The sequence below is a fragment of the Myxine glutinosa genome, chromosome 14 (genome assembly GCF_964187855.1).
Source record: "Myxine glutinosa chromosome 14, kmMyxGlut1.1, whole genome shotgun sequence".
Lineage (NCBI taxonomy): Eukaryota > Metazoa > Chordata > Myxini > Myxiniformes > Myxinidae > Myxine > Myxine glutinosa.
This window is the reverse complement of record NC_136274.1, coordinates 71,505,918-71,527,490: the sequence shown is the minus strand read 5'-3', so window position 1 is coordinate 71,527,490 and position 21,573 is coordinate 71,505,918. Positions and strand designations below refer to the sequence as shown.

The following is a 21,573-nucleotide window of genomic DNA, read 5'->3' as shown; positions in this document are numbered from 1 at the left end:
GTCCGCCCAAAATGTGTTGGTGCTCATATCTCAAGGACTATACAGTACATTAAAACTAGCTGAAACTTGGAATATACATCGGCCAATAGGTCTAATTTATTCGCTTTCAAAACAATTTCCACCTAATTTCCATATTTTTTGCTTTAAAATTCAATATATTGTCGCGCGGACCCTTCGGTTAATACCAGGGCTCACGGATGGACCAGAACGGATTTACTTGAGGCGATGACCAAACATGGATTCGGCTATAAAACGCGGGAGGAAGAAGGGAAGTGGAAGCTGTGGCAAAAGTGCGTACCTGTGGAAGGCGAACCAACGGCAGCTTCGATCCTGCAGGGAAATGAATGAACTCACGAACGACAAGATTAGAAGGTACAAAAATAAAGATTTATTCACGGAACCCAGGACAATGAAACGCGACGGTAATCAAATAAAGGGCCTAAATTGGAATCCCACACACCTCACTTCAGAAACGAGACACAGGAAGGAATTACCAAAAGAAAAACGTTCGTTATGTAATTGTGAATGTGGTGCGTCCTTATCTGTCCTGTCATCTTGTGTCTCCAAGCTCCGCTGCACACCACCAGGTCCCTCACTCCAAACTCCAAAGCACCGCGAAGGCCCGAGCCAACGCCCACCCGAGGCTCCTCGTCGACCGCCCACGAGGTCCGTGCACCACTATAAGCTCCAGGAGCACCGAGCACCGCTCCAAGCACCACGCAGATGGCGAGTCAACGACCACCAGGACATCTCAAGACCAAGAAGGACCGCAAGAGCTTCAAACACACCGAGACAGCCAGAAAGCACAAGAGTTCGAGCTGGATGTGCAAGAGAGCCAGAGGGACGTGTTGCGCAAGAGAGAACTCGATGTGCAAGAGCGAAAATATCGTTCGGCGCGCCCCTATATAACCTCCGTTACGACGTCAGCCTTGGCGCGCCACCCAATCAGCGCCTTCCACCGAACCTTCCAGCTTCGCGCCTCCCGCATTCATTGGCTGGAGATTCGCGCCTACCGCGCTGTCCAATCACAGGACTGTAGCATGGTGATAGCTCGTGTCACTCTATGTTCCTAGGCCTGCCGGAGGTGTAGCTGGCTGCGGCCCACGCGGCGGTGCCCCGAACTGGCCTTTTGTTTTTTGTTTTTGTTTTTTTTGGGATACAGAATCGAGGCTCGTGAAAGAGCTAACATTTATTTCACAAACAAATCAAACAGACAAACAAAATATATAAAAAGAGGGAGCGGAAGACAAGATGGGGAGAGAAGGGGAAGCACACAAACACAACATTTGAGAGCAGGGACATCGGGAGATCTGGGGGGGGGGGGTGGGGTGGGAGATCAGGAAGGTGGGGGGGGGGGTGGGAGAAGTATAAAACAAAAGGACACCAAGGACTTCCAGGACAGAAGTTGGTATTTCAAAAAAGTGGATTTGGGGTGAAATTAGCGGGGGTAGAAAAGATCAAGGTTTTGGTGGTGGAAGATAAGAGATGGTGGTGAACAGCTGTTTTAAAGACCTGGAGGGTGGAGTGGGATTGAAGAGAGTGAGGGAGTTTGTTCCAGAGGCGGGAGAAAAGAGGAATGAAGGAGTGAAGGTGAGCAGAGAGTCTTGATATTGGCAGTTTAACCATAAGAGGGTTGCAGGCAGATCTTGTGCGACCTGTAGGAATATTTGGAGGGCAGAGCCCAGAGAGAGCTGGTGGGGCAAGGCCAGAGAGGAGTCGGTAGAAGACGGAAAGACCACCAACCTGCCTGCGGTGAGTGAGTGAAAGGCCCTTGGAGTTAGCTTCATCGTGGGAGATTCCAATGATTCTGAACGCTTTGGTTTCAACAGCGTGAAGACGAGCTAGGTGTGAGGCAGGAGCACCAGCCCAGAGGGGAGAGCAGTATTCCATTGAGCTCCGGATGAAAGCCTTGTATGTGGTGAGGAGCTCAGGTGTGCCAAGGAAGGACTTCGCACGACGGAGGATGCCCAGTCGGCGACTGGCTTTGGAGGCCAGATTTGAAATGTGGTTTTCCCAGGAAGGATCATGGCAGATAGTAAGACCCAAAAGCTTGAGTGACAGAACTTCTTGGAGAGGATTATTCAGAAAGTGGATGGGAGGGTTGTCCAGTCGGTCTTTTCGGAGAGACATCGTAAGAGTGTGAGATTTGTCAGGATTGAAAGACATGTTCCACTTGTTTGCCCAGTTTGTGATTTTGTCCAGGTCTGCAGAGAGTGAGGAGGCTGCAGACCGATCTGAGGGATGAGGAATGGAGCGACAGAGAGTAGAGTCATCAGCAAAGAGATAGAGAGGATTTTCAAGAGAGTCAGAGAGATCATTGATGAAGACCAGAAAAAGCACAGGGCCCAGAACGCTGCCTCTTGCCTGTTTTCTTCCGAAGTCATTGTCAGGGAAGGGAATTTAATTAATGTGTGCACTACACGGCCTGTCTAAGTGTTTAAATGAGTGCATTGCCATAAGGGACGAAGGTTTGATTACCAGGTGTGACATAGAGGGGTTTTATCTTAATCCCTACACTATCTAACACTCGAACATCCTGATATGTTCACAAGCAGACATCTTAACCCGACAAACCGGACTAACATAGAACTTATTACAGGTAGATTCCGTATCATGACAGTCGAATACCTACCTATACAGATCTACCTGGCTCTACATTTTGCTCTACCCTACCGACATAACAATATATAAATATATACATATTATATAACTCTTGAAAATGTTATTAGCCAAATCTAACATTCTGGCCCAATGGCCTAATGGATAAGGCATCAGACTCCCAAGCTGGGGATTGTGGATTCGAATTCTATCTGGGGTGAATTTTTTTTCCCCTTACTTTTTCAAGTCTTTATATCGTCTTGAATAAAGTCTTGTACGATGAACAAATGCATTTTGTTTGTATTTAAAATGTATCTTGGGGAAAATGCCAGGGGCATAGAAAAGGCCCCTTTACATGGTATGTGCTATGTGGCAAAGTATCGAAAAGAAGGGACATTCCATAGCTTGTAGAAAATGTCGAACAATAGAAAGAAGGGACTGTAGCGGTTACCTTATTCGCATGTGGTGGTTACCTTATTTGCATGTAGCGGTTACCTTATTTGCATGTAGCGGTTACCTTAGTCGCATGTGGCGGTTACCTTATTTGCATGTAGCGGTTACCTTATTCGCATGTAGCGGTTACTTTATTCGCATGTGGCGGTTACCTTATTTGGTCATAATCCACGTACACGGGCCTGTGGGGCTATTGGTTGTGTGGACGTGACGTACGCGCGGTTGTTGGAGCCACGCCCTCCGAAGAGGGTTTTGGCTTTATAAAAGCTGAACGAGTTCCGTTCGCGATATCAGTGCGGAGTATTTCTGTTCGAATAAAGGAGCTTCGAACCCTACGAAATGGCCTCGTCTTCTTGCCTTCCGCAACTCCTAAAGGACATTCAAAAAGGAGTGGGGTAGGGGGGGGGGCGCCATTTTGATTCATACACCTGCATGAAGAAGTAAATGTACTTTATTTGCCAGATGTAAGGCACCCCTTTTTGAACTTTTATAGAGCATTACTTGGTTCCTCCTAAGAACACAAGGGTAGTCCAGCATGCACACGAGATTTTTTGAATGCCCCTTATTTTCTATTGTTTGTCATTTTCTACAAGCCATGGAATTATTTTCTCTACTTTGCCACATGGCACATACCCTTATATAAAGGAGCCTTTTCTATGCCCCTGGCATTTCCCCCAAGACTATCATAACCTTTTTTTTTTTTTTTCTTCTTTTTTTTTCTTTTTTTTTTTTGTATACAAGATCGAGGCTCGTGAAAGAGCGAACATTAATCACACAGAAAGACAAACCGACACATAAAACATATAACATCGGGAGCGGTAGACAAGATGGGGAGAGAGGGGGAAGGACACAAACACAACATTTGAGAGCAGGGACCGAGAGACATGGAGACATCGAGAGATCTGAGAGAGGGCGAGGGCTTTGGGGGGGGGGCATGGGAAGGGGGCGGTGGGAGAGGTATAAAACATATGGACACTGCCAGGACTTCCAGGAAAGAAGTTGGAATTTCAAACAAGGTGGATCTGGGGTGAATTAGCGGGGGTAGAAAAGATCAAGGTTTTGGATGGGGGAAGATAAGAGATGGTGGTGAACAGCTGTTTTAAAGACCTGGAGGGAGGAGTGGGATTGAAGGGAGTGAGGGAGTTTGTTCCAGAGGCGGGAGAAAAGAGGAATGAAAGAGTGAAGGTGAGCAGAGAGCCGAGATTTCGGCAGTTTAACCATCAGAGGGTTGCTGGCAGATCTTGTGCGACCTGTAGGAATATTTGGGGGACAGAGCACAGAGAGAGCTGGGGGTGCAAGGCCGGAGAGGAGTCGGTAGAAGACAGAAAGACCACCTACCTGCCTGCGGTGAGTGAGTGAAAGGCCCTCAGAGATAGCTTCATCGCGGGAGATTCCAATAATTCTGAAAGCTTTGGTTTCAACAGCGTGAAGCCGAGCTTGGTGTGAGGCAGGAGCACCGGCCCATAGGGGAGAACAGTATTCCATTGAGCTGCGGATGAAAGCCTTGTATGTGGTGAGGAGCTCAGGTGTGCCGAGGAAGGACTTCGCACGACGGAGGATGCCCAGTCGGCGACTGGCTTTGGAGGCCAGCTTGGAAATGTGGTTTTCCCAAGAAAGATCATGGCAGATAGTGAGACCCAAAATCTTGAGCGACAGAACTTCTTGGAGAGGATTGTTGAGAAAGTAGATGCACACGATGTGTGATGAAAATATTTTCATTAACAAGATGAAAATATTACGTCTTCTATTGATATGGCATTTTCGAATCTGCTGAATATTAATTATGAATAATGTACTCAATCAAATTTGGAGGTCGATTTACCTTTTCCACTTGGTGTTCATCATCATATTCTAATTGGTCTAAATGTGCTGATTATTGCTCCGTCATTTGAGGTCTGGAATGCTGATTGTTCAGGAGACCCCCAGCTCCAGGAGACTCCTTTCCTCAAAAGCCGATAAAGGGGGCCCAAAACGTCGGTCACATTCGGAATGTAACGACCATAGAACTGAAGCAAACCGAGGTATGACTTCAATTCGGTCACGTCTCGTGGAGCAGGAGCATCCTTGATAGCTCGGACTTTCTCATCTGTCGGGTGTAGACCCTCGGCATCAATCGTATGACCCAGGTACGTGACTGATGGCACCATAAACTTGCAACTAACCCTAACTTTCCCAAAAACAAAATAATTCATTACTTTCTAAAACTTTAAAAATCACTTCTTGCGAATGGTTGTTTTGATACGTATTGAAATCAACATCTTTTGATTACCTTAATTATTCTTTGACTTTTTCTTCCTTGAAATGCATTTTTAAAAAGTTTGTTTTCAGCTTCTTTCATGCAAGCGCAAGTCGATTGTTGATGTCATGTCATCTACCTCTGTCCTCGACCCTCCTCTCCCTCCACAACCCAATCTGCTCATCTACCCCATTTCCATTGAGTGAATGTCAGGTTGGATTTGGTTTCTGGAGCGGGTGGAGTTCGGGTTGTGGATTGGGTGATTAATACGAGGGAAGGGGTTAACGCAGGTAGTCTAGAACTCCTTAATCAAACAGATGCCTTTTAAAGGAATCTGGGTTGTCCAACTCACCAGCGTGTATCCAGTGAGGAAGAAGAGCAGTTCAAATCCACCGTAAATGAAGAAGGGAGTCAGGAGACGAAGCCGGTAATCACGCATGTGCTTGAAGGGAAGCTGGAAGATGTTTCCCCAGCCGATGCTCCGCAGGTCGATCTCCTCGGTGGGCCGATAAGCCGAGCCGCACAGCAGCAGCACCTGAGGACAAACGTTCCCCATTTCCATTCAAATGTTTCACCATTTTTGCTACCTTTATATTTTACAGGCTCTCCAGCTCATGGAGAAGGTGAAAAACAAGTCAGGAGGAACACACATGCAGACAGTGACATTAGACAACACCGGACATGACTTCAGACAAAAACAACTTGGTGGAAGAAACAATTTCCTGAAGAACTCTGCCAGTGATAATAAAAATAATGGTTGTGCGTTCCTTCAAACTATTTTTATTAAAACTATATTTAATTCTTTAATTGATGTATTTAATAAATAATTAAATGAATTATTTAAATATAAATTTAATTATTTAATAAATGCATTGTAACGTGTGTAAACATGAAATGTGCCATAGTACAGTCACGTGTTGATATACTGCACTTTGATTGGTTCTCATGCAAGCAATCGGAAAGTGCCACACCTGCAGAGGGACTATAAAAGTATCGGCGGTGATATTGTAGTGTGGTGAATACCACAGCTCCTATCACATGACAAGCGTGACGACGAAGGACATATCACATGACAAGGGCATAGATATCAAAGGTTCCCCCATGTGGCAGATTACTGCCTGACTTCCTGTTTTAGCAGGTGCTGAGTGTAAGAATGAGAAGTATATGATAAACTGGTACTGTGGATGAGAGAAGCGGTCTAAGAAGACCCCCAAAGTCATATACATACCCTGAGATACCCAAAAGTGATATTAGGTATCTCAGGGTAGGTTCTCTATGTGATAGACGACGATCCAGTAGAGATCTAGCGAATGACCTTGCTGAAAGGACCTGGGTGTTTTTGTATACAGAGTCAAGGCTCGTGGAAGAACTAGTACACTGGACGGATCAGGACATAATAGGCCAAAAGGAAGAGTAGAGAGAGGGGGACACACCAACAGTGGGATTTAAGGGGGAAGACTTGGACCAACAAATGTGGAGGGTGTGTGGAGGGAGGGAAAAGAGGCTCGGGGTGGTCAAGATGGATACAGAAGGAAACTCCCAGGAGGGAAGAACTGGAAACCTGGAAGGAGTTGGGCTTGGTATTAGGTGGAGGGGGAAGGAGGTTAAGGAGGGTAGCAAATATGGTTTTGAATTGGGAATGATCTGAGATTGTGGTGAAAAGGTGTCTTGAAGACCTGGAGTGAAGCGTGAGATTGAAAAGAATGTTGAGGTTGGTTTCATAGGCAGGGAAAAAGAGGAAATCTGTGTGCCTGGGGTGGAGGGGGCAAAGTATGGAAAGAGCAGACGGTGCAAGACCAGAAATAAGGTGATAGAAGACAAAGAGAGCACCGACCAACCTGTCTGCAATGGGAATGTGATAGGCCCATTATAGACTCAGCTTCAGCGTGGGTGATTCCAATGATCTTAAAGGCCTTGGTTTCCATGGTGTCAAGCTGAGGAAGGTGTGGGGCAGGGGAGCCAACCCAGAGGGGAGAGCATTACTCCATCAAGCTGTGCATGAAGACCTTGGATTTGGATAGAAGTTGAGGTGTGTCAAGGAGGGCTTTTTAATGGAGGATGCCCAGTCAGCGACTGTCTTTGGTGGCCAACTTTGAAATGTGGTTTGCCCAAGAACGATCATCACTGATTGTGAAACCTCAGAGTTTGAGTGACTGAACTTCCCCAAGAGGCTTTTTCTAAAGGTCCAGCTTGTGATTGTTTTTGAAGTGTTTGACCAGCTTGTGATTGTTTTTGAAGTGTTTGACCAGCTTGTGATTTTTTTTCAAGGTCTGAGGAGAGGGAAGAGGCTGTAGCCTGCTTGTCTGAAGGATGAGAGATGTCATCGCAGAGTGGAGTCATCAGCGAATAGATAAAGGGGATTTTTCAGAGAGATCATTGATGAAGATTACGAATAGTACGCGGCCCAGAACACAGTCTTGGGGCACTCCACCCTTAACAAGGAGAGGAGATAAAAGCATTCCGTTGAAATCCACATGTTGGTTCTGAGAGTAGATCTTCTTCTTATCGTGTCCACGGACAGTTTATACACGGCCCAGCCAAAACTAACCACATTTTTGCACCTTGTTGTTGAATTCGGCAAGATCTGCAACAGTTCCTCTAGCGATGGACATTGCAGGAGATGTTGCATGGTCTGTGGCTCAGTTCCACATTCACAAGTTGTCGGGCTGGTTGTATATCCCCATTTGTTTAGCGACACCTTGGAACGACCTCCACCAGTCCTAAGTCTGTTAAGGCACTTTCATTTTACCCAGTTGCAATTATGTAGCTCCTGGGGGGAGGCTTTCATCAGGTAGAATTTCCATCGCTGGGGTTTGTTCGAGACTGGCAAGTGTCTTTCCACAAAGTGATGTGGGCTTCAGATGGGGTTGATTGTAATGAAAGGACACTGTTCATGAAGCTCTTCCTTGACTTTAAGCAGCTGAGTGTAGGTGTATGACCATGCAGAGAGTGCCTCTCTTCTGATGTTTGACGGAGTCGCTCTTTCATGCTGGCTAACGTTCTTCTTTTATCAGGGGGAGCTATACCCGCCAAGATATATTAGCTGTTGGTGTTTGGTGGTTTTAAACAACCTGTGATGGATCGGCAGCTTGCATTCAGAACGGCATCCATCTTCTTAGCATGAGTAGATCTTTCTCATACAGGGCAGGCGTATTCAGCAGTGGTTTAGCAAAGAGCAGGTGCACTGGTTCTCAATGTTTTCGAGCTTGATCCCCATCTTGTGTCAGTGAGCTTATTCAGGATGTTGTTCCGTGCACTCACTTTTGCCTTTGTCTTCTCGATGTGGTTCTTGAAGGTAAGGCATCGGTCAAGAGTGTCTCCTAAATAGATATGGTGCTCACAATGCCTCACTGCTGCTCCACATCAGGTTACTTTAAGCTGGCATTTGGCTTATGATCTGATGGACCTTTTCTGGACTTTAATCATGCTATTACAGGTGCCTTCTGCCAAATCTTAGGTAGCGTGTGTGTTGCCAGACAGTGGGTAAACAATTGTAGGAGCCATTTCTTTGCTTGCTGTCCAAAATGTTTTATCTGCTCCGTTGCCATGTTGTCAAGACCAATTGCTTTCCCGTGTTTTTAGACGAGATATACCAGTTTCCAGCTCTTTCATGGTGAATGGTCTAGTAAAGCCTAGGTCATCGCTGTACTTCTTCCTATCTAGTTGTGCTCTTAGTTGTTTATTGGTGATTTTTTCCATTTAGGAGCAACTGGTGTGCGACTTGGTTAGCAGACGAGTTTGGATGTTGGGCAGCTTTCTTGGGATCACCTCCAAGTTTGTGTATGAGAGACCATGCCTTCTTGCTGTTTTTTTGTAAGATCTGTTGTCTCTATCAAGGTGTTCCAGATGTTTTGACGCTCTTGAGAGATACTTAACATCACTCTCTCACTGGTAGATATTGTTTCCTCTGAGAAGGGGTCAGATTCAAACATTGAGATGTACTCCCAATAGAGTTCAGCATTCTCCTTGGTGAGACCAGGGATGTAGTGTACTCTGCAACCTCGGGGGATCTTCCATCTGGCTGTTTTCTGGACAGGTTTTGCAAACAGGTTGTAGTGCACAGGTAGTGGTTTAAAGCGTTTAACCTTGCGGTGAAGTGCTCATGTGAAAGCGTTCCAATCGGCCTTCTTGAAGGTGAAGTGCCTTTTGAATGGTACGACGGTTGGTAACACTGCTGCATTTACCTGAATACCAATAGGACGGTGTTGTGTCTGTGGTATTGGGTCTGTGACAAACTTCTTGCAGAGGCCAGCGATGTCGTTGCTGACGATGGCAAGGTGTGGGTTATAACTACACTTTCAGCGGGCACTGTGGGAGGAGGCTGGCAGTTTGGGATCATGGATGAGACTAAGCTGGTTAGCGTCCATCCATTCTTCGACTGCTTCTCCATCGTTGTTTGACTCCTTGTACCCCCATTGGGTACTGTAGCTATTGAAATCTCCAATAATCTGTGGTTTTCTGTGCAGGTTGGGTACATGGTTAGAGAAACTGAAATCTGTGCCAGGTGGCTTGTACACTGAGGTCACTACTAGTTTGCTCAGCTCTGCAGTTAGAATTTCGATGGTATCCTCCTCTGTTTTAGAAGTGGCTTCTACAACTGAACCAGCTCTAACAAATACAGCACTGCCATCTTTCAATAGCCAGGACCATTCCTGGTATATTTGGGTGGCTGTTCACACTTCCTCTATGTGTCTCCTGCAGACAAAGGACATCACACTGCATGCAGCTCATTGCATAATGTGGCAAGAATGTTTTGTTTGGCTAGAGAGAACCCTTCAACGTTAGCAGATATAACAGTCAATGCCGGTCTTGAAAAAGACCCGTGTTTCTGACATCGACGACTACTTCCGTCTTCAGGCATGTTGTTGGTACTTGATCAAAATCAGTGGTACAATAATGTTGTATACACTACTTTCTGTGCATGGTGGTGGTAGAATTGGTTGAAACAGGGCCGTGACATGAACGCTTCTACCTTTGCCCCCGAGAGTAGATGAAGTCAGTGAACCATGTGTGGGGTTGGCCTTCGATTCCATAGACAGAGAGTTTGGAGAGCAACGCGAAATGCCAGACTGTATCAAAAGCATGAGATATGTCCAAATAGATAATTAAAGACTGCGACCGGAGAGGAAGTCTGCAAGCCATGCATAGAGTTTTCCATGGATACCATAGGAGGAGAGTTTGGTGAGCAGGTCGGGGTGCCAGACCGTATCGAAGGCACAAGATATGTCAAGGGAGACGGCTCTGATTTCCTGTTTGGCGTTGAGGGCCTCCATCCCTTATTGGGTGAGTAGAAGCAGCGTGTCTAAGGTGGAGTGACCTGGTCTGAATTCGAATTCATGATCTGAGATGAGGCTGGTTTAATGTTCTTGATGAACAGTAAGGTAGATGCACATTCACCCAAACTCATCTCAATGGATGTGCAGCTGCAGGTCTCATTCCATTGGTGCGCACAGTGCATGCTGTTCACCCATTGGGTGGCAAATACAAGTCAGCACATAGTTTAATTCATAACCTTTCCCAATTGCAAATTCACCATTTGGCTGTTTGTGTTGAAATAATCATTGTGTTTATGTGGCGGGCAGCAGCTAAAGGGTCATCTTGAACACACACACTCGAGCACACAAGCATATGCATACCAGAATCAGATGCATTGTGAGACATAATATGATACATTTTAACTTCCTTTAAATTATATTTCTCCCACAAAATTACGTTATTTCTTTTGAACTCCAGGAACTTGTTCACCAAAAATTTTGACTCCACCAAAACCTCCAATTACCAGACCTTCTCCGACAAAATGTGTCACAAAGCCATTGCACAGAGTGCGACCCTGACTGGGACCACTTGGACAAGCAGTTGCAGCTCTGAGCAGAAATTTCCAAACACCAAACAACTGATTTAAGAAAAATGACTTGAATGTAAAGGAAGATTCTGTCCTTACGATTAGCATGGCAGAGAAAGCAACGCCCATGAGAACACTCTCCACGATGATCAAATCCATGCTCTTGGGCAGCTGGTCCAGTATTGTGCTATTTAATCCTGCGATCATTCCTTTTTGGTAAGTGCCTAGGAAAAGCAGGCCCAAAATCCCAAAGCCATCAGTAGGAATCATAACGGGGACAACACAATATATACAAAATTGGATTACCAAACTGAAAAATACTGTTGTGGAAATGAAATCTAGGGGCTAACATTGCATAGAATACCTTAGTTATTTCCCATTGTAAATGTAATAGAATAAGCGTTAGCTCATATAAATGTGATTATCGATATGCCTTTCGATTGAGGCATATCGATATCGATCGATATGCCTCCCCTCCCCCGATATGCCTAACCCTCCCCATTGTTCGTGTCTAAAACCGCAATCGCTGAATCGCCCCTTTTTAATGTTCTGTCCATTGGAATCCGTCTTTTATGCTCATTTTGGGGAAATGCCAGGCCTTTAGGCACAAGCTTTGGTGGAAAGTCAGGGTATCCATCATGCTCAAAATAAAGGAGGTTGGGGGGGAGGTACTTTGACCATGACAGGTCAGGGAGAGATACTTTGACCCATCAGACGAGGCCCACAGGCCATTAGCGGCCGAGAATGGAGGGGTGAAGTACGTCATGGTGGAGGGTGGGGTGAATCTTATAAAAGCACGTGTAGAGAGGCGCTCGGTAACAAATATGAGGGAACCTTTGTGGCGTCTGCATGAGTGGCTGCACTGCGCCACCCCAGACTCTGCCAGCCACGCCCACTCTTGTCTTCTCGTTCCGGAGTGTGAGACAGGTATCGGCTCGCATGCAGCAAGGACACTGGGTTGCTCCTCATCAAGGCCCATCGGCGTCCTGGCGGCTATCACCAGATATCTTCTTGTCTTGTTTGCCGACGACTATCTCTCGTCGTACGCCTGGGCCCGCTAAGAATAGTTGGTTTTGCAGGCGTGTGTATTTGGTTGAAGGTAAGGTGTTTTATTTGGTAGAGGGTATCGTAATTATAGATAAGGCGCACGGCACCAATTAGAACGGCGTATATACTAGCTTGGTGGTCCCACCAGTACGGTATCGTAGCAATAGACATGTGATCCGGCTGGGGGCCACAGAATCAGTCGGCCACCGTGGCGACTTCGATGCGGCTCGCCAGGATTCGTACCAGGCCACTGGGACAATCTGACGGCTACAACGACAGTTTTCTCAAATCCAAATTGTACTTTTTATTGTCCTTTCACTAAAAGTGGCTCTTTCAAGGTTCAAGTTCAAACCAATGTCAGGTTGGATTGAGCTGATATAGTGCCAGCAGTTGCTACCTCATTGCAAAGCGTACCGTACTTTAGAAGATCTGAACTTGAATTGAACGGCTTCTCATCCGGATAATAAAGATCGTAAATGTGCACAGGAAGGTGAACGATGAAGAATGACACATGTTGTCTATTATTTCCGTCAATTCTTTACCCAGTGAACATAAATCAAATGAGGATAATTTTGGCAGCACTTTTAATTTGTTCAGGATTCCAGTGATAGATAGTTCACCCACTCTTCACAAAAGACACCGTGGGATCTTTAACGTCCACCGACTACATCGAAGCCATCCTGACAGCCCCACAAACACTGGCAATGAAACTTTGTAATTAAACGGAAGTAATATTTACAAAGTAGCACTAAGAGTCAATAAGTAGCCGATTCTCCAGTAATAAAAACTCCATGCATTTTACATTAGTTATATCAATTAACCGGCACGTTAACACACAAACAGTAACTGTGCAGTTAACTTGCTGTAAATGATGGTAATTCCATCAAGGCCTTCAGCCAAAATGGGACGCCATCGTGCTCAATGGCCTTGCAAGACCTTTTGCAGTGACGCGCATTGTGCGAGTGCCAAAATAGGGAAATAGCACAAGGGACGTTTTATCTTTGTCTGCACATGATGGCGTGTCGTGGCTTCATTCTCGAGTTGAGTGGTCGGAAAAGCCGCAACTTCTCCATGGCAGAGCTAGTTTGTCAAGCAACAAGACTCAAAATTGCTATAAAAGGCAACTGCGGCATGTGCAGGCTCGACAGGTCACATGGCCTCTTCCTGTGTCCAAGTTCCTTGTGTGTCCTTCCGGAAGCTGGAGCACAGGACATGAACGTGATGGTTTCATGGAACGAGCAAGAGCGTTCACTTGCCTTGTCCGTTGTTGGAATGTTGTTGTTGTTATTGTCGTTGCAACTCGTATATTATATTAGGAAGACCTACGTGAGGGGTCTCTCCCTCTCTGGTGCAGATTCGGTGCTGCCAAAGCAGCTAAAAGGCAAAGATTACCATGGGTGGTTTGCATTTCACTTCCGCGCAGTAGTCAAGGTAGGAATTTGTCATTTGTTGAGGGTGTTTTTTGTAGGCCTATACAATGTCGAGGCTAGAACATAGAACATGGAGGAGCTAAAACATAGAACATGGAGGAGCTAAAACATAGAACATGGAGGAGCTAAAACATAGAACATGGAGGAGCTAAAACATAGAACATGGAGGAGCTAAAACATAGAACATGGAGGAGCTAAAACATAGAACATGGATGAGCTAAAACATAGAACATGGAGGAACTAAAACATAGAACATGGAGGAGCTAAAACATAGAACATGGAGGAGCTAAAACATAGAACATGGAGGAGCTAAAACATAGAACATGGAGGAGCTAAAACATAGAACATGGAGGAGCTAAAACATAGAACATGGAGGAGCTAAAACATAGAACATGGAGGAGCTAAAAGATAGAACATGGAGGAGCTAAAACATAGAACATGGAGGAGCTAAAACATAGAACATGGAGGAGCTAAAACATAGAACATGGAGGAGCTAAAATATAGAACATGGAGGAGCTAAAACATAGAACATGGAGGAGCTAAAACATAGAACATGGAGGAGCTAAAACATAGAACATGGAGGAGCTAAAACATAGAACATGGAGGAGCTAAAACATAGAACATGGATGAGCTAAAACATAGAACATGGAGGAACTAAAACATAGAACATGGAGGAACTAAAACATAGAACATAGAGGAGCTAAAACATAGAACATGGAGGAGCTAAAACATAGAACATGGAGGAGCTAAAACATAGAACATGGAGGAGCTAAAACATAGAACATGGAGGAGCTAAAACATAGAACATGGAGGAGCTAAAACATAGAACATGGAGGAGCTAAAACATAGAACATGGATGAGCTAAAACATAGAACATGGAGGAACTAAAACATAGAACATGGAGGAGCTAAAACATAGAACATGGAGGAGCTAAAACATAGAACATGGAGGAGCTAAAACATAGAACATGGAGGAGCTAAAACGTAGAACATGGAGGAGCTAAAACATAGAACATGGAGGAGCTAAAACATAGAACATGGAGGAGCTAAAACATAGAACATTGAGGAGCTAAAACATAGAACATGGAGGAGCTAAAACATAGAACATGGAGGAGCTAAAACATAGAACATGGAGGAGCTAAAACATAGAACATGGAGGAGCTAAAACATAGAACATGGAGGAGCTAAAACATTGAACATGGAGGAGCTAAAAGATACAACATGGAGGTTGGAGGAGCTAAAACATAGAACATGGAGGAGCTAAAACATAGAACATGGAGGAGCTAAAACATAGAACATGGAGGAGCTAAAACGTAGAACATGGAGGAGCTAAAACATAGAACATGGAGGAGCTAAAACATAGAACATGGACGAGCTAAAGCATAGAACATGGAGGAGCTAAAACATAGAACATGGAGGAGCTAAAATATAGAACATGGAGGACATAAAACATAGAACATGGAGGAGCTAAAACATAGAACATGGAGGAGCTAAAACGTAGAACATGGAGGAGCTAAAACATAGAACATGGAGGAGCTAAAACATAGAACATGGAGGAGCTAAAACATAGAACATGGAGGAGCTAAAACATAGAACATGGAGGAGCTAAAACATAGAACATGGAGGAGCTAAAACATAGAACATGGAGGAGCTAAAACATAGAACATGGAGGAGCTAAAACATAGAACATGGAGGAGCTAAAACATAGAACATGGAGGAGCTAAAACATAGAACATGGAGGAGCTAAAATATAGAACATGGAGGAGCTGAAACATAGAACATGGAGGAGCTAAAACATAGAACATGGAGGAGCTAAAACATAGAACATGGAGGAGCTAAAACATAGGACATGGAGGAGCTAAAACATAGAACATGGAGGAGCTAAAACATAGAACATGGAGGAGCTAAAACATAGAACATGGAGGAGCTAAAGCATAGGACATGGAGGAGCTAAAACATAGATCAGGACATAACAAAGCAAACCTGCCGCTTTTCAAAAAGCAGATTTTTATTTTCTTCCTTAAACACTCTTAGACTATTGTCTCTTTCTTCACTTTTCTATCAATGCAGCTCTTTTAAGGCCTAGCTTCGATGAGGACTATCTAGTCCGTGACTGGAGCCTTCAACATAAATAAAAAGGAACAGTAGAAAGAAAGGGGAAAAACACCAACAGGAGGGATGAGGGACAAAATAGAGCTAGACTTGGAGAAATAAGGGATATGGGGAAGAATGAGGGCGAAGAGAGGACACTGAAGGTAGACTCGATGGATATAGCCACAAAGTCTCAGGAAGGAAAAACTGGGAACATGAAAAGAGTTGGGCTTGGGGAGGATTAATGGTGCAGAAAAGATCAAGGTTAGCATGGGGGATAATTTGAGATTAGCTGTCTTGAAGACCTGGAGGGAAGGATGAAATTGAAGAAGATGTGCGAGATGGTTCCACAGACGGGGAAAAAAAACGGAATGAATGAGTGGAGGGGAGGAGTGATCCTGTATTCAGGTAGTTTCACCGGAGGGGGTTGAAGGTGGACCATGTGCACCCTGTAGAAACCTGGGGGAGACAAAGCACGGACAGAACGGAGGGTGCAAGACCTGAAAGGAGGCCAAAGAAGACAGATAGACAAGTTTGAAAGTTCATTCTTGAGGCTGGACAGATGTTTTCTGGCTCTCCTGAGAGTGGACAAACTTGTTGGGGAGTTTTTGAAATGCACCGAGATTGCCTTCAGTTCAATTTGCTTTCCCAGATTCACCGGCACCAAGACAGCTCTCTGGGAATAGCCAGGGAGATGTTGACTCTCATAATCACATGATCAGGTGAACTAATTAGAGCAGAGGAAGAGGAGGAGACATTAGCAGCGGGGAAGTTGGTCGTCACCAAGTCTAGCAGGGAGGATTTTCCATCGGCAGGAAGTTGACAGAAAGGGTCTGTCCAATGGAGTCACAGAAGTTGAAGTCACAATGGAGTTCACTCACTCACCGCAGGGAGGTTGGTGGTCTTTCTGTCTTCTATACCGACTCTTCTCTGGCCTAGCTCCCCCCACCCCCCCCCCCCCCCCCCCCAAATAAATATTCCTACAGGTCGCACAAGATCTGCCAGCAACCCTCTTCTGGTAAAATTGCCAAAATTAAGACTCTCTGCTCACCTTCACTCCTTCATTCCTCTTTTCTCCCACCTCTGGAACAAACTCCCTCACTCTTTTCAATCCCACTCCTCCCTCCAGGTCTTCAAAACAGCTGTTCACCACCATCTCTTATCTTCCCCCATCCAAAACCTTGATCTTTTCTACCCCCGCTAATTCACCCCAGATCCACTTTTTTGAAATACCAACTTCTTTCCTGGAAGTCCTTGGTGTCCTTGTGTTTTATACTTCTCCCACTCCCCCCCCCCTCCCCCACAGATCTCCCGATGTCCCTGCTCTCAAATGTTGTGTTTGTGTGCTTCCCCTTCTCTCCCCATCTTGTTTCCCGCTCCCTTTATTTCGTCTTATGTGTCCGTTTGTTTTTTTGTCATTAATGTTAGCTCTTTCACGAGCCTTGATCTTGTAAAAAAAAACAAAAAAAAAACGTCGCAGCGCAGGTGAAGGAGCTAAAAGTTGAAGTCACAATCACAGCTTATTAATCACAATCACAATTGTCACAATCACAGCAAGAGGGTACTTATTAATAAAGTTGTTAAAACAGAAAAGCAACTTTCTCCAAAATCAAGAGGATTTGAGGGTCACTCACCACAAGATTTAACGTTGTACAACGTGTGCTTGTAGTTCTTCAGATGACCTTTGATGAAGAACTCAAAAGGAAGCTCAGCCCAGACAAAGCTAAACTAAAAGGGGCATCAACAAAACAATTTGTAAAACTATGTGAAGATCACACACCAAGGAATTCGAGGAACATTCATAAATTAATCAGGGTTAACCATAAACCTCATCTGGAGTAGTGAAAATTAGCAATTTGATAACCCTGAGCTCTCATAGTCAGCGGGCTTACGTCATCCCGTGGGCACTGAATGGTTAGAAGATCCCACCTGTCTAAACATGTTATATAGGTACCAGAGAACACAAAAAATCATGTTGGCAAATTTGAAAGTGTTGCGGGAGCAGCCATCTTGGATTTCAAAATGGCCGCCATTTCAGGTTTATTTCTTTAATAAATCTGGATTCGAATGTGGTATAAAGCTGATTTTGGTGGCAAAACCTACATTTACCATGACAAGGAAGTAGTAAAACATACATCTGACATGATCAGACTAAGATATATGTGATTGGTGAGCCATACTTATGCCATTTTGAGTAGCGTATCCGTTCGAAAAGACTTATGTATTGTAATAACCGCCATCTATCTATAATTCCAGTAATCTCTGTATGTATGTCTGTATGTCTGTGACCGCTGTTTCTCGACAACCACGGGTCCGATATACTTTAAACTTGCCAGGTATATTGCTGGGGACCCGAGGATGTGCCTTTTCAAGGTTTCATATTAATCGGAGAAGTAGTTACCGAGCTATGTCCAAAAAACGATTCAACCAATCAGAGAGCAGCGAGCTATCACGTGTGCCGAACGTGCCGAACAGACTCTGCCTCGGACGGCACATTTGAGAGCGTATTCATTTATTTCACGTTGGCAAACTATGTTGCCGTTAAACTATGTTTTAAAACTAATTAAAACTAATTTGCGATTCTTTCGCTTTCCTGCGCTTTTGTGCACGCTATGGCGATTTCTTTACCAAACTCCGCAAGCCGTTCGCTTTGGACCAAACCATTTCATGTAAATAGAGGGGGGGATTGTCACCGTACTCGCAAGCCGTTCGCTTTGGACCAAACCATTTCATGTAAATAGAGGGGGGGGATTGTCACCGTACTCGCAAGCCGTTCGCTTTGGACCAAACCATTTCATGTAAATAGAGGGGGGGGGATTGTCACCGTACTCGCAAGCCGTTCGCTTTGGACCAAACCATTTCATGTAAATAGAGGGGGGGATATAATTTTAGATATAGATATAGTACGGGCATGCCCTAGTATTTATAAAGGTGGTAAGGAATGATGTACCAGAAAGATTTAAACACAGAAAGCGTTCCTGTATCAAGCAATTGTAACAACAATTGCTTACCTTAGATTTATATTTTTTTGGGGGAGTGGAGGTGTGGGGTCTGATCCAAATTGTCCAAACCGGGATATTTTAAGCATTCTCGTATCTTCTCATTCAAGTGCAAGCAAGCTGGTGACTGCGGACACCTCTATGTGGTCCCTCTGATGGAGGTTGAGCATGAAGAGTGTTAGGTCTGTGATTACTGGATATCCCACGGTATATTTTTCACGGCCACTGTGTGCTGGCAACATGGCCAGGTACCCTTCTTGTTGTTGGATGTGTAATTAGCACTGGCTGCAGTCATGTGAACAGGCTTGGATGTGGATATGGCATCGGCATGAGAGCCAAATAGCCTTGGGTACCTCAATGTGTGGTGCATTCACTCAAACAAATAGCACAGAAATCTGCTTGCAGATAAGTACAAACAGACATACAAATACAAGTTCAAATTGCAACACGCTCGGCCCCTCAAGGTCACTTTTGTATCGTGGTGCACCTGTTGTGAGATTTTCTTTCCATGGAGAGGCGAACCCGAACCCAGTACCCGGGATCGAACCCAGGACCTGGGATCCCAAGCCGCACCCTAACCGCTAAACCAACACCAGGCTTCAGAGAAGAAGTGGAACGTGATTTTAAAAAAAAATTTAAATAAAGATTTTAAAATATATATAATTAAATAATATTTATAATATTTAAATAAAAGATTTTTTTTAAATACCCACTTTTTCTCTTTTTTGGGGATACAAGATCGAGGCTCGTGAAAGAGCTAAAAGCTAATTTGGTCTTCAGAGTCGTTATGCTCAAAGTGGGGAAACTGAGGAATGGGAAACTTTTTACGAGAGATTACAAGTTGGGTCGCTGAACTATTTTTCCTCACCTGAGTAGTAATTTAGAATCTTGCTGGGATATTATTATCGTTTTAACATCCACAAGTGAAATAAACCAAATTAAATAACTGATTTCACTTCACTCACCCCTGTCCCACTGGGAAACAGGTGTGGGCCCAGAATTATAGCACACCACCTGGCAAGTACAGATATCAACAGCAATTGTATCCAATTGTGAGTCATTTCCTGTTACCAATGGCACAAAGCAATGCTGTGTCCAAGCTCCCCTATTTTTACCCTCGCCAGAGGAGAGGGTATTGCATTTGAGTCCGTCTGTTTGTCTGTTTGTCTGTTTGTCTGTTTGTCCGTTTGTCCGTTTGTCTGTTTGTTTGTTTGTCCGCACAGAATAAATATGATTTTCTCTGCCACCGTTGGTCTGATCAACAGGAAATTTTCACCATAGGTGCAACTCCACCTTTAGAATGTTTTAATGATAATTATGACGTCATATGTCACGTGGTTCGGCCGCCATCTTGGAAAAAACGAAAAAAAATTGCACCTCTATATCTCCGAAAGCACTGAATAGAGAAAAATGGAGACATGGCTCATTGTAAAGAACTCTCCATGGGGAATAAAATAGGTTAATGATGATGTCATAGCTGCCTCCATTATGACGTCATAATTCGACAAGTACAAAACTTCATCCGATCAAGATGAAATTTCTTGAGCATAAACTAGGAATAAATTCGTTAGAAAAAAATAATGATGACGTCCTCGGTCACGTGGTTCGGCCGCCATATTTGTTTTAACACAAAAGCCTTAAAAACCACTGAAAATACATCCTGGCGAGGGTTTGCAATCTCTGATTGCTCGTTATTGTTTAGCATTGTGTTTTCCTCTGTGCTTCATGAAGCCTTCGAAGATTGCACCCGTCCAGTAATGATCCAGTTTCGCGCCGACGGTATTGTTTTTATTTTGCAGTGTCTGAAGGCCAAGTCCAGAATCACAGAAATGTTTTTGGCTCCGTGATCTACTTTTCGCCGATGACTGTGCACTCTTCGGTCATAATCTCGAAGATATGCAATTTATTGTCACCTCCTTTGCGTAATCTTCTCGTAGCTAAGGCCTTGTGATTAGGCTCAAGGAGACCAAGGCCATGCTTCAGCCGAGACAAGAGGGCGTGTCTACCGTCCCATCCAATACCATCGATGACACGCCACTCAAAGTTGTAGATATAGGTGCTGCTACCTTGGAAGTATCCTCTCGCGAAATGCAATGATTGATGACAAAGTAACATCAAGACTCGGTCAAGCATGTGTGTCCTTTGGAAGATCGACGCATCACCTTTGGCATGAACGTGGCATTCGCTTGGACACCAAGATCAGTGTCTATCGATCCGTTGTCTTATCGACACTCCTATATGGATGTGAATCTTGGACACCCTATCGTCGCCATATCCAACGCCTTCATCAATTCCATATGCGATTCCTTCGCAAGATTCTTGGCATCACCTGGCAAGACAGAATACCTAACACCTCAATCCTAGACCATTGTTGTATCCAAGGAATTGAGTATTCCCTGATGCAAGCCCAGGTTCGCTGGTCAAGACACCTCACATGCTTGGAAGACCACAGCATCCCAAGAGCACTTTTCAATGGACAACTTAAATTTGGTAAATGGTCATGTGGTGGACAAAGAAAGAGCTATAAGGACATCCTTAGGTCTACACTCTACACTCAAGTCTTGTGCCATCCCAGTTGTCACCTGGGAGCATCAGGCCACAAACAGATCAGCTTGGTGTAACATTTGCCGCAAAGGCCTGGACCATTTTGAATGTGGAAGACTTGCTCTCGAGAGACTGGGGAGGCAAGAAAGGAAAACTTGCCAACATCCATCTCCGCAAGGACCAGTCCATACCTGTGATGTTTGTGGTAGATGCTGTGGGTCCTGCATTGGACTATACAACCACCGCACAACACACAACACTTAGTGAGCACACCAACGAAGGGAAGAGATTCGTCAAAAACAACGATGCGCACCATCATCGCATGGACATTCAG

General features: G+C 44.6%; 1 protein-coding gene across 3 annotated transcripts in view; it reads right to left on the bottom strand.

The window, feature by feature from the left end:
• Positions 1–21,573, bottom strand: part of UNC93B1 (unc-93B1 regulator of TLR signaling) — a 119,256-nt gene that overhangs the window by 11,150 nt on the left and 86,533 nt on the right. For all 3 annotated transcript variants that reach the window (XM_068136118.2, XM_068136119.2, XM_068136120.2), the window contains 3 exons: positions 17,331–17,424; positions 11,229–11,353; positions 5,640–5,822 (listed from right to left, as the gene is read on the bottom strand). In XM_068136118.2, coding sequence (XP_067992219.1) covers positions 5,640–5,822; positions 11,229–11,353; positions 17,331–17,424 — 402 coding nt within the window. The remainder of the gene's footprint in view (positions 1–5,639; positions 5,823–11,228; positions 11,354–17,330; positions 17,425–21,573) is intronic.